The sequence below is a fragment of the Lepidothrix coronata genome, unplaced genomic scaffold, assembly GCF_001604755.1.
Source record: "Lepidothrix coronata isolate B3197 unplaced genomic scaffold, Lepidothrix_coronata-1.0 Scaffold22, whole genome shotgun sequence".
Lineage (NCBI taxonomy): Eukaryota > Metazoa > Chordata > Aves > Passeriformes > Pipridae > Lepidothrix > Lepidothrix coronata.
In genome coordinates, this window is record NW_016690202.1 from 1,337,351 (window position 1) to 1,355,549 (window position 18,199).

At 37.1% G+C, this 18,199-nt stretch overlaps 1 protein-coding gene across 1 annotated transcript in view; it reads left to right on the forward strand.

Moving 5' to 3' along the window:
- The window catches only part of HOMER1 (homer scaffolding protein 1), a 91,949-nt gene that overhangs the window by 36,846 nt on the left and 36,904 nt on the right, over nt 1-18,199 (forward strand). The window contains exon 5 of the mRNA XM_017808093.1: nt 3,054-3,196. Within this exon, the coding sequence (XP_017663582.1) occupies nt 3,054-3,196 (143 nt within the window). The remainder of the gene's footprint in view (nt 1-3,053; nt 3,197-18,199) is intronic.

The following is an 18,199-nucleotide window of genomic DNA, read 5'->3' on the forward strand; positions in this document are numbered from 1 at the left end:
ACTGACCAGACTTTAGCCATGTTAAAACTTAAGAACAATCTTGCCTGAAGTCCACTGAAGTTAGGCTGTTTCTCTCAGGTGTTACAAGCTTTAGCAAAGTGTTGGTCCTATAAAGTACCTCTATGGCAGGAAGTAGTAGTTGCATGGATCTGGTTTCATCTGATGGACTATATTCTTTGGATTTTTTTGTGTGTGAAACAGGTAGTAGAAAGAAAACAATACACAGCCTACTTGGCAGTTACTTCAGTAGCAGGAGCTCATTTTCCCATAAGCAATGCTGCTGCTAATTTTAAACTCTGCATGCTCACTTGAATACTGCCTATTCTTGTCCTGTTTACCAGCAGGTTCTGCTTTAATTTCCCAGATATTTATCAGAGAATAGATAAAATCACCATTTACCTTGACTATAAAAAGAACTTAAGCTTGTTCACAGAAAGACAGTGACCCGAACCAATGAATTATGAGAGAAGTGCTGCTTTGTTATTTGTAAGTCCCATTGAGTGCATGGTGCTTTCTTGAAATGAAGAGGAAAGCAGTGTTTCAGTGCCAGACAACCTGTATTTTTAACACATCCATTAAGATGGATTCAACCCCATTCATTAAGATACATTCATATAATAGTACACACTTTATCCATACCTGGTATGTCTGGAGGCTTGGGTCTAGAAAGAAGTTGTCTATTTTGGGACTTCTAAGACCATCTATTTTGGGACTTCTAAGACCACCACCACATAGGTACATCGTCTGGTGTCCGTTTAACTCAGCCTTAGATAATAAAAATTTGTTTAGATAATAAAAAATTGTTTATATAAAACTAAAATACTGGCTCCCCTGCTCTGTCAGCTCCTATTTCCCAGATATATCTTTTAATATAGAGAATTATTTTGCTCTTGTCATAAACTCATGGATCTTGCAGTGATAAGCCACCCATGCTGTATTCTCAGTAACAAGCTTGGCCATGCACTAAGAGTAACACTTTGATCTGGATTTCACTGTGCTGCATAAAGCAGTAGCCTGAAAATTTTATTTACCTCCCCCCCCTTTTTTTTCTTTTTTAGACTAACCTTAATTAGGTTTGACTGCAGAACCAAAGAGAGCAGTTTATGCATTTTGCAACTGCACCCCTTCAGACTTGAGAAGTTTCAGCCCAACCAACTGGCATCTGAACCTCCTTTGTTTTTTCCTCTAAGCAACACCATACTCTGGTAGTTTTTTTGAGCTCAGTCATTTCTAATTAAGACCTTTGTTAGTTTCTGAAGTTGTGTGATGAGTAATTTACTCAAAATAGTCTTGTCTGTGACTCTGAGCCCCTTCTATGCAGAATAAGGAATAGCTATTGCCTGAAATATTTTAGAATCACATCATTTTAAGTGCAAGGTTGGTTTAGCAAAATGGTCCTGGTTTATCACCTGTTGTCTTTTTCTTTGTAGAAGTAGAAAATCTACTTAAAGTTAAGTAACTTTCTGGGATGTTATGTGAATTTCTATACTGGAACAAATGTTTCACATGTGTTATAGTGTCTGAATTGGTAACTGGCAGACTTATGCCATTGATAATCAGTACTAAACAGAGAAGCACTATGAAGAACAGTTGTGCCAGAGAAGTGTATGGAATACTTAATGAAAGACAGTATAATACTCCATAACAAAACATGCTGGTCTTGGTTTCATTTGTTTGTGATTTTAGAACCACCAAGTCCTTTTACCTGTTCCTTATTTAGTTACCATTAAAAGATGGTTTGATTTGTGCTGTGTACTTATTTTGCTTTAAAGACTCTTTTGTGAGCACACATGGGGTTTTTTTTAAGATGTTGAAATCTAAGACATCTTTTGATGAATACCTCACTGTTATGTTTAGTGAAGAAACTGTAGGCACTGTCATTTTTATACTGCTTGGGATCACCAGAGTCCTGCATACCCATTAACAGGGCCAGAGGTCCTTTAGACGGTGCAGATCTCTGACAAACTTGCACATTTCTTTCCTTCTACTGAAATAATTTTTGTGCATTCACAATTCAACATTTTAATAAGTGGACTCTGATTTTTATATCTAATAATAGTGTTGTAGGAATTTTGTCTTAAATATATAAGCCATCCAGATTTTGTAGGATGTGGTGTGTAATTTTTTAGAATACCTAATGTAGTTTGGAAAGAAGAGGAAAGAGAAGAAAAACTTTTAACTCCATGAAGGCTTTCATTTATTGTCAGTGGAAACAGTTTATCAAATGTATGTCCTGTCAGGGAATAATAATAGACATAACCATGTATAGAATAATTTATTTGCCTCTTTATTTTACCAACTCTGTTCTCCTTTCACACTTAATTGTACATACAAATATACATGCTGGCCTGATGAAGGGTAATGTAAAATGCACCATTTTACACAAATGCACCAAATGCACAGCTTTCTGCTGTGAGGCAGCCATTAAGTTTTTTTGGTGTCCAGTTACATAGCTGTATCAGAAGCTATCTGGGCATAGGTGGAGCATCCTCCTTCCCAGATAATACCATGACCATCAAGAGCTAGACCAGACTAGGATACCTATGAAAATTTTGCCTGTACTTTGCTGAACAAGCATTCTTTTCAGATGGCTCATAGGTGAAACTGTGAATACACCACAAGTGTCCTTCCACTGTTCACGTTGGTTGATAAACAGTACAAAAGCTAGATTTTGAAACAAATATCAGAATTGTTTATTTCACTGTGTTAGGATATAAAGTACGAGACAAGAATCCTGGGTGTCAATAGTCACCCACTGTGTATGAGGATGAGGGCTGATGTAATACCAGGTAAGAGAGAGGTCTGTAATAAGTGAAAAGAATTCATAAGCCAGTTGTGTTTTGTACAAGATAATGTGAATCTTATGGTAATATACATCTGTATTAAATGCATATGATGAAATGTGACCATGAAGGATGCTGGACATCTGAAACTCGTATTAATACCACCTAAAATTTGTGTATCATTTAAGAATTAATATTAGTGCTTTTATGCGCATAGTCTTCCCGAGCAAGTCAATTTGTAATTTTGATGTGTTGTTTGTTTTACTTAAGGAATCAGCTGGAGGGGATATTCAGTCTCCTTTAACGCCGGAAAGTATTAATGGGACAGATGACGAGAGAGCGATGCCAGAAGTGACGCAGAACTCAGAACCAAGGGCTGAACCAACACAGAACGCATTGCCATTTACCCATAGGTACAGATTCAATTCCCACATCCTGATTAAGTGATCCCTATCTCCTTCCTTGTTAAAGGGACCTTCTCCCATATTGTGTGTGGAAAAAAGCAAACCCACTCCTCCCCCAAAAAGTAGACCGACTTTTGGATTTGCAATATAATCTGTGTTTTAATTAAAAAAAAAAGTATGAGAAAATCTCTTGGAATAGGATTTGGGGGAACATTACTTTGTAATCAGCTATTGAACACTGGTTAGTGTAGGGGTCCCTTTAACAGGAATCATTATTTCAGTGTTGGAGATCTTAGTAAAATTACCTGCTTCATAGAGTATTCCAATTAAATTATTTTTGCACACATTCTTTAAATGACAGATGGGACTGGATGTCAACCTTTTGTTGACAAGTTTTTGGAAGAAAAGGGACTCTTGCAGCACTCTTGGATTATGGAGTTTAAAGCAACCTTTAATTGAACAGTTCTCTGACAGTTGTAAAATTTTTCAACTTCTTTCAAAGTACAAGAGAAGTGTAGGTCTGCTTCAGACTGAATTATAATTTGTTGCACTAGGAATGCTGTGCTTTGTTATTCTTTAAGAAAGGTAGGGGGTTTTATTTATGATACAAAGTTACAATGGATATATCTTGCCTATTAGAAGTAATTGTATGAGTCCCTCTCAATAAAACACATAATGTATTGGGGCCATTGAGAGTAAGTGAAACATTTAATAAACTTAGAACACAGCTAGAAATACTAGATTTAATTTTTTTTAAGCCTTGTGTAATTCCATTTAAGTAGAGTTTGAGCTCTTGATCAAGGGTTAAGGAATACTAGCACATCAGATATGTCAAGCAATTCAGAATGAGCAGAGGTGAAACTGAAATTGTGCAGGATGTCTCAGTTTTTGTAAGAGAATAATACTATAAAACAGCTGGAAAAATAATAGACATTTTCAAATGAGAAAAAAAACCAACCCAAAACCAATCTCAACAGTATTTTTTTTAACAGAGTGATTGCGTTTATTTTTATACTGTCACCAGTGCATCTGTTATATGTTTCAGAAGAAAGGGTGCACTGTAAGAGTGCTATGTGCATGTTGAAGGAGTATACAAATGTTGCACATCTGTCAGTGTTCTGTAATGAGTTCATTTAAACTGAGTGTTGAAATCCTCTATCAATATTTTTGTGAAAATAAGCTGTGATAAAGTCCACCCATGAATAGCATGGTTTGTTTTTTCAAAAAATAATAGCTTGAAGATCTCCCCTCTGTTCAGCATATGTAAATATGTTTTCTGGTATGTCAATATAGTAACTAAGTTTGCTCTCCACTGCGCATGACTGAAACTGCTCTGAAACTACGCGGTTGTCATTACTGATGGTGTAGAATAGAGATTTCAAAAATTCTAGATGCATTGCCTTTTTCTATCTACTTTATGTATGCAGTGAGAGCCTAGTTTTAGATTTTTATTCTGTTAAATACTACTAGCTATAATTTATTTTCCAACAATAACTCTGTGTTTTGAGATTCACTTCTCATGTTGATTCTTAAAAGACCAATGTTTTGTCTTGCTAATGGTAGCTTCAAGTTTGTTAGTGATCTCCTACTGAAGAAAACCCAAGTTTTTACACCCTTTGAAATAAAGTAATTTTTGGAATAGCTAAGGGTTTTATTATAAATAAATAAAGTTTATTTATTTATTATAAATAAAGATGCATGAAACACATGCACAAAAGAGATGGAAAGTGAAGCCTTCAGGAATGTGTTTACCCTGGTTAAATGGGCATGTTTTTGTAGAGACTTTTCGTAATAATAAATTAGCAACTGGGTAGATACACCTAGCCACCTGTGCTGTCTGAAATGATGTTCTCATGCAGGCAGTCTGCTTGCCCTGATTTAAAAAGAAAATAAAATTGAAAACTTTACACCCTGATCATTAGAGAATCCCTGGACTTCTCACAAGTCAAGGGTACAGAAAAGTATTGTGCTTATCCTTGTTCCCTGCCCTTCTGATGACATGGTGTGTATGTGGCACTCCATGTGTGATGGAGAGGAGTTGCTGAACTGAGCCTGAACCTGCTCCTGAACCTTTTTCTCCTGATCCTAAGTTTCAGCAAAGGTAAAGTTTAATCAGGGTTTCAGGATGAGGAGAGTAATGCTGGAAGGGCATTTCAGTGTCATCTTCTTTCTGGAAATAATGTTTACTTATTTGCCTTTAGCCCAGGAGCTGCTAATCAGTCTCTAGATGCTTTTCAGAAGAAAAAGCATAGTGGATTTCCCTCAATGAGTTCAGCTGTAGGGTTCATCAGAGTCACTAAGGCTGAATTGAAATAACACTACCATAGCAAGTTCGTTTATTAGATAAACAGGAAAGCTCTATTCTACTCTGGCATTGACAGGACATGCTTATCCTGTTAAGAGTGAAAAGAAGTGGTCCTCAGTGTAGGTTGGAGCACAGGGAAGGCATATGTGGGGCTGCGTGGAAGGAGCCCAAGCAGTCATGGTGCAAGTGTTGGAGCTTTATGTGCAGGATGAGGTGCTGCAGCACTGTGTGGCAAGAGTGGCTGGTGAGGTGTAAACTGTGTTGCTGCCAAGAGGGTCAGCAAGCACAGCAGAGTGCAGGTGTCTCTGTGGCAGATGATACGTAGGGGAAAAGGTTTGGAGGAGGCTACTGTCAAAGCAGTGGTTTAGATAAGGCATTTCATGTCTTTGTGTGAACTGGAAGTCTGACAGGAGAGGAAAAAGTCAGAAATCAAAGTTGTGGAAGTCATGCTTTAGTTTACATCCCACTGCTTGTCATTTTTAATCTGCACACCTGAAAAATGTTCAATTGGCTTTTGTTATAACATGTCTTCACTGGCCAGAGATGTCTTCTTCTGCAAATGTTCTTCTCTGCATTCATTATGCCTTAGTGTAAGTAGTTAAAACTTCTTATTTCAGCAGCATAGGTGTAGACTACATTTGTATTTATAGATATTTTCTGACCACTTATACTCAAAAGCCAAAACCAGCATTACTTAAGTCACCAGAGTTTTATTAAAACTCAAATATCTTCTTATTTTAATAAATAATTCTATGTATTGAAATTAACATTCTCCAGAATATGTCTGAAGTCCCATTCATATCCCATGAGCATGGTAGGGCTGAAGTCTAGTTGCTTCAATTTATTCTCATCTTGAAAGTCCTAATGCTCTTCACAAGCAGTGTAACTCAAATCAACTGCTTGAGATAAGGGTATTAAACAGTTAGAAGATAAACTCTTATAATTAAATATCTTGCCTTTTTTAAACTATGCATGATGGTTAATATTGAACTACGAAGTAATATTATTGTAAACTCCGACGTCCTAGAATATGCCATATAGCCTGAGCACTGCTCTCGTGGTTAAATGTTGCCAGAACAACTGGAAGTAAAATGTAGCCTGAGCTTGCCACTAGAATTTTTAAAAATCTTGTCTGAAATACTGGTCGGTCCTTATCTGAACAATAGCTGGTCAAGGAAGACTTTTTTTCTAACAGAGACTAGATTATCAAATCTAATATTTAAATAATTAAGACTAAAAAAATTATGAATTTTTGTTTTAAGTACATATTTTTGTTCTTAAGTAAATTTTAGTTTCTTCAGACGTCTTTCTTGTTTAAGAAATAATTTCCACATTCTTCAAGTTGTGATTTTTTAGTTTTTCTCCGGCTAAAATTGTTGATCATAAAACGGGATTTTGAGAGAAAAAAGTTGCTAAAATTTTAACTACTTCGGATGCAAGTGGCTTTTAAATAGAAGTTTTCAGATGACCAAGAATTTTATACTATGCACCGTAAGGATTAAAACTTTTCATAAAACTATTCAGTTTTAATATTTGAATTATATTCTAAGGCTGAATAGTGTATATGGTGAACTCTACAGCTGCTGCTTTTTGATAACTGGTGAACATGCTCTTTCACTCTTGAAGAGAATACATTTGTTCATAACAAGCTTTATTCCAGTTTTAGCACCTTAAGAAGCTGATAAAACACATTTTCAGAAAAAAAATATAAGAGGATTCTTCTGGGACAAACCTTGAAAATCTTCGATTTTCTGTCAACCATAACTTGTACCTGTTACCTTTTTTTCTTGTAATACGTAAACTTGGAATTTCTATTGCATAATGTTTTGATCAGACAATATATGTGTGTGTGTTTGTTGCTTGTTAGTTGAAATTCCTATTTTTATATTCAAATGAATTCTTAAGAGGGAATTTTGACTCATTGCCTTAGTGAAAATGGACTTAATTCACATGATGCTTATATTTTAGATATGTTATTGTCTAGATAGTTTACTATTTAATAATGCTGCATGTAAATCCAATGCTGTACAACAAAGAAAAACCAAAAATCTTGCTGCTAGATCATGTTCTTTAACTGCATTTTCATTAAAAGTTGTACGTAGAAATCTCTTTAGTAGATTTTTCACTGTGTGTATTAAAACTGCTCACTTCTACAAGCTTAAACAATGTAGTTGTGTTACAGTACAGGTACTTTGTGAATCATATGGAACTGTTAACTTGGCTTTAAGGAAACGTTTTGAGTTAATTATTGTGGTGTTTTGTAATTTGAATTTATATTCAAATCCTAGTTTTTGGATGTTCTGTGTAGGATTATGCATAGCTTCCTTACCAAGTAGTCCTGAGGTGTGCATTTCTTTATTTAAAATTCTTTGTTTTGAATGTTATTGAACCTGATCAGAGGATAATTCATTGTTGTGAGAAAGCTCACAAGCCCTGTAATCCAAGCTCCTCCTCAAAGAACAGCTGTGAGACCAGATCAAGCTGCTCTAAGCTTTATCCACTTAAGTTTTGAAAACCTTCTGTAATGGAAACTGATAAAGTCGGGGATTTTTTGAAAGGTTTCTGTATAACATAAAAGGCAATAACTGTCTTCACATTGCACATTACTATTATGAACTGTGATATTTTAGGGCACACCAGCCGAATTACGGTGAATTCAATTGCTCTATTGAAAAAGATTACTATTTCTTGAGTCACTCTCAGAGAAGAAACTCAAAGGTGATATGTTCCTGCTGTCAGTGTAAGCAAAGAACTGGTTAATATAGAAACTTAGACCTAGATCTTGACTTCCCCTCAACCAATATCTGATGTTGTGAAGGCCATAGCTGTACTGTTCTGTGGCCTCTTGTGCTCTACCAGCAGGAGCCTGGTGCTCTCCCCTCCTTCCCTGACCCAGTTCCTTCTACTTCCCAAACTCCTGCACTTCTGCCTAAGCTGCTGGGATCTAGCTAAACTAGGGTCTCCTTCAAAATAAAAGTTCTTGCTAGAAAATTATTAATTTGAAAGGAAAATTTTACATTGTGTTTGTATAATTATTTTTTTATGGCTGACTTCCCTGACTTTGACAATTTCTGACAAATTCTCTAAGGTATCTTTGGAATACCTAGTAAACCATTTTCATAAGATATCTCTAGTCTGAAAGGAGAGGTGGAGAGGAAGAATGACCATGTTATATGCGTTGCTTAACTCTTCAAAATTAAGAATCTCTGGAACTAATAGAGCTAATTTTAATAGCTGAGGGAATGGCTCAGAGCAAAAAACTAAAAATAATCTAATGCTTAAGAGAGTAATTTCACCATCTCCCTTGAGCACCCAGGCGTTTTCTAGGCAATTCTCATGTGAATTGCCCGCTTCCTGATGTTTATTTAGTGAGAGGTCCAAGGGAGTGATGCAGATGATGTGAACTGGGTATTTGAAATTAGATTATATAAATACTATCCTCAGGGACAAGTAAGCGCTCTTGAAACATACCTGTCAAATACATTGTTAGGAGAGGAATATGATTCTTATGCTATTTATATTAAAAAACCCGCAAACAACCCAAGCCAAAGAAGCATTACTTTTACGATGTAATTTTCCCACTTTAATCACTTACATAAGGAAAAAAGCACCCTGTTTAAAAAAAAAGAGAAAGACAGAGAAAGAAAAAGATGGAGAGAAAGAAAGAAAGAAAAAGAAAGAAAAAAAAAGAAAGAAAAAAGGAAGGAAGGAAGAACTATCTTGATTAAGAAATGAACTTTCATTTTTTTGAAGTAAATCAATTAGATTCAACCTATCCAAAGTATGGATGACATTAAAAGATTGTTAATACTTTGGCAACTGTAAACATTGGCTTTGTGAGTTGGGATGTGTGGTACTTAACACTAAATCAATTCTGTAGGGTGAGTGGTTTGGGTTGGAGTTTTTTGTGGTGCCCATTATTTCACAAACATTACTTATGTTGATATTCTCAAGAATACATTTTTTGAACTGTGTTACTCATTTTAGGAGTCTACTCTTAGCATGCAGTGACTTTTTTGGTCATTTTTAGACACTGTGTGGGGGGAGCTATTCTCTTTATTTTAGGTTTTCCGAGTCATTTAGTTGACTAATGAGCTTTTTCTATTGTGCATTTTGATACCAGTGTGACTACTTTTTTAAATTTGTGAGCAGTGTCTGTGAAGTTTGTTTTATGGTGTGATTTGTACATATATTATTTAGAATCTGTTGATTTTTGAGTTGCAAGATCAAACATGCAGTCATCTTTTCAAGAAGAATTATTAAAGCAATGTTTTTAGAAGATCTTATGTAGACAGTTGATACCTGATGTCTTCTTTACTCCTACTTCCATCAGTGGTTTTGATATTGTTTAGTGTCATCACAGGAAACCTTTCAACCAATAAGTAGGGATAAGGTATAAGGATTAGGATTAAGAGAACTATAGCAGCTTCCCTATGAAGGCAGGCTAAGAAAGTTGGGGCAGTTCAGCCTGGAGAAGAGGAGGTTGCATGGAGACCTCATGGCAACCTTCCAGTATCTGAATGGGGCTTACAGGGAAACTGGAGAGAGACTCTATAGTGAAAGGACAAGGAGTAATGGATACAGATTGAAAAAGGGGAAATTTAGGTTAGATAATAGCAAAAAATTTTTACTGTGAGGGTGGTGACATACTGGAACAGGTTTCCCAGGGAGGTTTTGGATGCCCCAACCCTGGCAGTGTTAAAAGCCAGGTTGGACAAGGCCTTGAGCAACCTGGTCTATGGGGAGGTATCCCTGCCCATGGCAGGGGAGCTGGGACTAGATGGTCTTTAAGATCCCTTACAACCCTTAACATTCTATGATTTTATGATTCTGTAAGCTGCAAACTGAACTTTCCCCAGGCACCATAAAGGAATCCAAGGTTCTGTCTGTAATACACCAGAGATCTCTTTGGGATGTCTTTTAAAACATTTTTTTTCAAAACTGAAAGGTGACATTAGTTTCAAAGTGAACAGCCACAACAAAGAAATGTTGCAGGTCTCAATACACTATTCTACAGAAAAAAACACATTGAAAAATTTTGAGAGAAGTCAGTTTTGTAAAATTGTTTTTCATTTTAAAATTATCTGTGGAAAGACCCAGTCCTTTGAAACTACAAATGTCATGCTTTCTTCAGATTGGAATCCTCACTGCACACGTACCATTCTTCAGCCTCCCAGTAAAGAAACAAAACCAGAAAGCCAGTAACACCTCAAGTTGCCAGGGGAAAAAAAACCCCAAGACGCGTAGCTATTGATCTCCTGAGTCTAGGTGGTTTTTCAAATAGTCATGGCCCTTGAGAAAAGAAAACATTTTTCAGAAACAAAGGTGGAGGGGATGTTTTGCAAGACAATCATACTTTTTACCAAATCTGATCACATAAATGTCACTGTCTCCTCCGCAATGGGGATAGGAAAGGTGATGCATGACAGTATTTCATAACCTAGGTACCATGAACCATTCATGCCCATACCTTCAGGCTGGGATTAAATCTTGATGAGAAAGTGGGGGCTTTCTTCAAAGCCTGGAATTTTGGCCATTTGTAATGAGATTTTCCTATGTCAGACTGTTCTGCAGGTAAGAGTATCACAAAGTTTGCACCTGTCTGCACACAGACATGTTTTACCTCTCTAAAGAGACCTCTTCAACTTAAGCCCCAACAGCCACCCAGAAGTGTATGTTAGAAAATAAAGGACTCCTTAGTAGCTGGTGTGTAGCTGCTTCATTTCAAGTGCAAGACTTAGTCCTCTTATCTTTGCCAACACAAAATACAGCGCTTATGCCACCATCTATAGGGGTAGAAAAATGCTAAAAGAACTTTTTCAGACTTGTTCATTTACTGTTTTCTGTCCCTAAATTGACTTTGTCATTTTAATGTGTTTCTATGAAACACAAGAATAGTCTAGTCGTGCATTTCAGGGTACATATTCCCATCCACATAGAAATTATTGAACAGGTTACACAGTTTTAGAGAAAGGAAATTAAAAAGAATTTAAGATTTGTGCAGAACAATCTGCATCACTATCACATTTCAATTTTTGTGTATTTATTAAAATCAGTGTATAGAACATGGATGAACTTGTGAAACTTACAGTCAAGGTAGTCATGGAAGAATGCTTCTCTCATATGCCATCGTAAAGGAAATTGAAGTGTTGCTGAAGAGTTTTAAGTCCACAAGTTAAAAACAGCTTTAAAAACCCTCAGACACCAAAAAACCTTGGCTTTTTGTCAGTTTTTTTATATTAAAATATAACAATTCATAACAACAATATAGTCTCAAAATACAGCCTTACTCTTTTAAAATCCACATAAACCTGCCCCCCAAAGCCATACTTTCTTGAATATTTGTGAAGTGTATGTTTTTAATGAAGGAACATCTCTAGTTGTTCAGTTGCTTGAGTACTTACATATCTTCACTGAAATGTTTCACAGTGAAGGTGATGAGGCACTGGAATAGGTTGCCCAGAGTCATTGTGGATGCCCCATCCATGGGAGTGTTCAAGGCCAAGTTGTATGGGGCTCTGAGCAACCTGGTCTAGCGAAAGATGTCCCTGCCTGTGGCAAGGGAGGTTGAAACTACGTGATCGTTAAGGTCCCTTCCAACCCAAACCACTCTATGATTCTATTCTAAAACAAACAAACTAGCCTGAATCTTGCAGTTAGTGGCTCTTTTAAAATGTAGGGTCTTTATCACATTTTTTAGGCAGCATGGCCAAACCCAGTGGAATACTTGAAGGAAGTATTTTTTGGAAGTGGGAGGGGGTGAAGAAAAAAGCCTGTAACTGAGTACATTTTAACAAAGGTGAAGCTCCGTTGGATGCATATGATTGATATAAGTTTAGACCTCTTTTGCTCATACCAGCAAGTTACTCTGCTTTCTGTGTTATTTCAGGTGTAGTGGTGGATCATATGTGGACTTCTCCTATGAGAAGCTGCATAGATAGAGAAGTAGATAGATAGATAGATAGATAGATAGACAGATAATCTGCTTCTGAAATCTGATCTATACTGTATGGTTATGGTTTCACTGCCATCTGGTAGGCCTGATGATAAACAGACAACTATGATGACAATGTTAAAGACTAATTAATTACTATTCTTGAAACAATATAGAATTCATTTCTCTCAAACTTCCAGGCAGAATATAAATAAATGTAACTTCCTCCTTTAACATCTCATATTGAAGATGAAGTGATCAATTTAGTTTATGGATTTTTATATTCCTTTTAGAACTCACTGTGTTACTACCTTCCTATCTGCCCCCTCTCCTTGCAGGAGAGATACACTCTGGAAACAGAAAGGAGATGGCTAGCATCATCTTCTGGAAATATTTAAGCTTAAGAGCCAGTAATTCATTTTAATCCTGCTGTCGTTTATAAGAATACTACTAGAAATGCAGTCGGAGAATTTACATTATATCTGACCTGAGATACAAGATGCCAAACATCTTAAATCATAAAGCATTTCTTGAGTCTTGCTGAATGGTTAATTGTGGATTCCCTTAACATACTACATTGATCCCTACATCCATCGGCTTTGCTATTTTTAAAGTTCTTAAATGATGTTAATGAAGCCCATATGGACTTCAAATTAGCTAATTTTAGCCAATTAGGTACCTTTATACTAGAGATTAGCATAGAAAGCCAGAGTCAATAATAGCTGGCAACAGTTATTTAAATTACTAGTTCTTTTTCATCAAAGATATGAGATGGAAGTTCTGCTGTACCAAATTCTGCTTGGGTTTGTGTGGCAGAGGAGTTCAGGAGGTGGCTGTGGCTCCTGTTCCTTTGTTACACCTCTGATCCCAGAGTGAAGTTTCAGAATGGGCAACTGTACCTTGAGCATCTGGTACAGGCTCCTCCAGTGGTTACACCAAATGGAAGGTTAGATAGGGCTGCATGAATGCTTCTGTCCTCTGGAATATTTTTCACTCCCAAGTGAACATGGCTTAGGAACTAACTGTTTTGTGCCCGTTGATTTCACCAGTTCAGAGCCAACATACAGTTGTCTGCAAGGTGCAAAGAAACCATGCTGAATTTGATGAAGCCATTTGCTGTTCTGTGATATTTATTGGTAGGATTCCGCCAAATAAATTACCTCTGCCCACTTCTTGAAAGAACACATATCTAAAAAATAAAGTTTGACAAAGCAGAGAAAAGCAGTGTAGCAAATTCTTTATATTAAAAATGCATAACATGAGCACTAACTTAGTGTATTTTTTAAAAGAATTATTTCATATTTAAATTAATCACTTTTACAAAAATAGCTTTCATCAAAGTTATTTTTTCTAGAATTTACCTGGAATTCATAAAATGCATATATATATGTATGTATATATGTATGTAAGACATATCTTTGAGGGATCATTTTGTATCCCTGCAAGAGATGTAGGACCAAGGACCAGGAGCTCTTGATTTTCACATGAAGTGAAAAAAACCGCTCAGTTTTAAGTCTAATCCAAAAGATCCATGCTGTTTTACTAATACAATACTCTGTAAGTGTCTTGGTTTTGTCAGATGAATTAGGATTGCTGAAGATTTATCCCTTATTTAGAGATAGGGTTTACAAGTAAACCAAGTTAAGGTAATAATTCCTTTGTAGGATGCTGTAGCCTAGGTCTTCTGGTGGACAACCAGCAAATTCTGCTACATCCATGTGATACTGAGGTCAAAAATTTACACCTGATGCCTGATGCATTTCATCCTAGATAGGCACCTGCCTAAGACTGGGCAGATGAAGTGCCGTCTTGGGATAGTTAACCTTTTAAACAGCTAAACGCAGAGGAGATGGGTTTCATCCACTAAACCTTCTTTCCCAGGTCCAGCCTTTGTTTGTACCTCCTGGCAATGTTGTGATCCAAAGTTTTGCTTACTGTTTTCAACTGAGGCAACACAGTGTTGTATTCTCTGACATTGTGGTCACCCTACCATGGCTCCCTGATGAGATGTTTCAATTACTCTCCCTATTCTCCAGCTTAAGGTTCCTGCACAGATAGCATAAGCCTCAAGACTAAAAGCTCATTGATCAAGTAGAAATCCAAAGGTGCTTTTTTGTAAGCCCTTTCAGGATGTGTCTGTCTGAATGTGCAAACAGCGTTCAGGCTCCAAGTGAACAAGTTGTGTTATTGAATGTAATTGTGTCATGTTGATTATTTTCTGTCACACTGTAGTAAGCAGATGCCTTGCAGTGGGACTTTGATAGTGTCAATCTCCTTCTGGCAGACACAGGTAGAGTTAGGGGCAAGCACATATAAACACAGAAGTGAACTATTTTGTTGGTCAAAAATATGTCCTTAATATATTCGCTTTTTGAGATTAGAAGAATAAAATGGGGAATACAGCTAAATGGAGATCAACATGTCCTGTAGTTTTCCATTATCTTTATGCTTTAGGGAAGGTTTCTGTACCTAAAGAATCATATCTTTTAAGCTCCTTTATTATCACTATAGATGCCAGTGACATTTTATAGGACAGACAGGAGGTGGTTTGAATTGATCAGTGTTTTGATCACATAACAGGAGGCTCTGCTGAGATGAATTTAAGTTGCTGAATAGCACTTTGTTGAAATGTGGACAGCTGGCAATTCGAAAGTATTCATCAAAGTACTTCACAGTGACACCAAACAGCCATCAAGTTTTGTCTGTAATGAATTGAGTTGGCACAAATCAGCAATGAACTAGAATATAGGAGAGTTTTTTAATCAGCTCTTAAGCCATTTGGCAAATGATGGAAGCTAGAGTTGGGTGAAGGTGCTGAAGTAAAATGCCCGGAATGTCTAGAACTCTGTTTCTTCAAGTATACAACAAAAAAACTTTATGTGTGGTCCACTTCCTCTGATCAGCTTTGATTGTATGGTAGTTGCCTTTGCAGATTTTACTCTATGGCATTGTGATGTAATGATGTTCTGTCTTCCTGATATGAAATGCAAAGCGTTTGGTTTCTAAATTAAAGTTAGAATAGTGAAAACCATTCTTCTGGGAGACTGCAATCCCATAGGTAATTAAGAAGTAATTTTCTTCAAATAACATGTCTCAGACAAAAAAACCAAACCAAACCAAACCCCTGAAAGTGAATTGACTGAATTGTACTAAGTTATCCAACTCTAGTAGTTTGCCAAAGGAAGAAGAATTAAAGTTTTTTTTCTACTCAATATAGTGATAATAGGTATAGAAATGAGATATGATTTTGTTGTCTGAAGCCAAATGCATGTAGGCAATACATTCAGATTAATTTGGCCTGAATTTTAAGAGGATGGCCAAAATGGTTTCCTGCATGCCTGAAGTGTGATCTAACTGATCACTGTGTATGACTGTGAATTACCTGTTCACTTTATGTAGGAAATACTTTGGAATTTAATGTATTTGTGTGACGACACCAATGGTGTAGTGCCTTCCTTCTGTACTCTTCCAAGCTTTTAGCATTCTGGTTTAATTCTGCTTTGGCACTTTGGGGATTATTTGTGCTGGGCTTATGTTCAGCACAGTGGGAGGCCGAGGAGAGCTGGCTTTAAAACATCTTCATATCATGGTGTTTGCCCTACCCTTTCCTTAGTCTAGGAGCCTTATCAGGGAAGATGAAATAGAGCTTGCAATATTAGAAAACAAACATGCTGAAATGTGGCACATAGGCATAGCCTTGTGAAAGAATGAAAGCTCAGCATCTGCTGTGCTGACTGTGAACTCACAACTAGCAGAACTCACGTGCAACTTCATTCTTTCCCTGTTAGGTTTGTGACGAGTTAAGTAAGATGGGACAGAGAGAGAAGAGAGGAGCCAAGCTTTATATTCTTCTTTGAAACTGTTACATCAATTAAATGTTGAATTGGGAAGAACAGATCTATAAATTACCACATTTTAACTTCCGGCTCAGTTCTTGAGACAAATGGTCTGCATTATTCTGAAAAGATGAAGGAAACCTAAGATCACTTAGTCTAGACTGAGCAAATGAAAACTATCAACTCCAGTTAATTAAGGAAGGTGCCATGTTACGTTTTTTCTTTAAAAATGCAATTTTTTACAATAAGAGAGAGAGAGGAACTTATATAGGGACTTTGTCCTCTGAATGTTAACCTGTAGTTCATGGGAAAAATACGAGTATCAGAGACTTCCCATGTATTAAATTTATTCTTTTATTTCACCCATTTAATTTGTTTTTAGTAAATTTGTCTCTAGGATCAACATAGGGCAAGCAATTTAGTCACTTCTTGAATTCAGATTTCCTTTAAACAAGGCAAATTTAATACTTTCATTCTCTTAAAGAACTGTAATGGGAAAAAAATAGGAGCTGCAGTATCCACTTGTGTTACAACTCACTTGTGAGTTGTACTTTTGACATCTCCATAGATGGTTTATTTTGGACTTTATATGTAGGCTATTGACTCTTAAGCAACTGTATGGCTATTACAGAAGATAAATGAAACTTAATTAAATTTTCAATGCTCCCACATAGCTTCAGTTCCCTTAATGGAATAAGTTTATTTTGTTGTCAGCATGTAAACTGACAGTTCATCTCCTCACTAACTGTGCAATTAATGCATGCCGTATTTACTGGAATAAGCAAACTGGCAATTGTAAAGCAAAAGTGAATTGCACCAGTAGTCATTACTTGATATGGTAAGATAATCTAATGTACTACCTGGGTGGAGGCCAAGTAGTCATAATTCAGAATCTTTAGGTGACTACCTAATCACATAGAACTATTTCTGTTGGTCATTCTGTAACAATGCCTTTCTGCTGCTGGTAGTGGAGTTGTGAGGCCCTGCAGCTGTAATGAGTGTTCTGCTGAGACAGGAACCAGCACTAAGGGGTCTTAGAGGCTGAGCTGTCCTGTGGTATCAGTAACAGAAGGTTCAGCTAAGATCTAAAATAGGCACTTGTAAAACTTTCACACTGAGCTACTTGTAACAGCTACTCTGTCTTCAGCAGCGGCACAACACACTCCAGTTACAGCTGTGATGGAACCTAGAAATGCAGATAGAGGCTCGTGCTGAGGATCTCTGCCACTGACATGTGGTGTCTATCAGACATACAGGGTTGGGAGAGGTCCCTTTAGCCCTGTCACTGCTCTGCATGTGGCTGGGGTTGCCCAGAGTGTAACTTTTACTGTCTTCACTCTGCTATTGCAGAACTGAAAATCTGTGCTGAGCTCCATAGAATCAACTTGTACCTGCCACAGCCTCATGGGTCACATCTATACTGCTAAATAAAATGTGCCTTGGCACTGAGGGCTGAACTGTTTCCTCATGTGCAGCAGTGATGCTGGATCTCTTCTGTGCCTATTCAGTGTCCTTGCAGCTGTAAGACACCGTTACTGTGTTTTGTACAGAGTCTCTTTCAAGTTTGGCATACTTGCAATGATTGCAGGGCTTCATTGCGACCCACTTGAGGGATATTCTTCTTGCACAAAAGCACAGATCTACACTGCATGCCCAGGAGTATTTCAAGTGGGAATGGGAGGTTTACAGATCCCACAAAGCCTCAAAGACTGTAGAGATGGAAGGGTGCTAAACCTGACTGTGTACAAACTGTGCTTAGAATCTCCCTGGCCAGCTGTGACTTGCAAAGAGTGCAAACTCCCCAGTCCATACAGCCTTTGGAAACTCAGAGATTTTTGGCCATGAGCGGAAGGAGTTGTCCTTGTCCTTACTACCACAGCATTTCTGTGGTAAAGCTAGGGAAGTTTCTCAAACTCAACAAGGTGTAATTGAGAGCA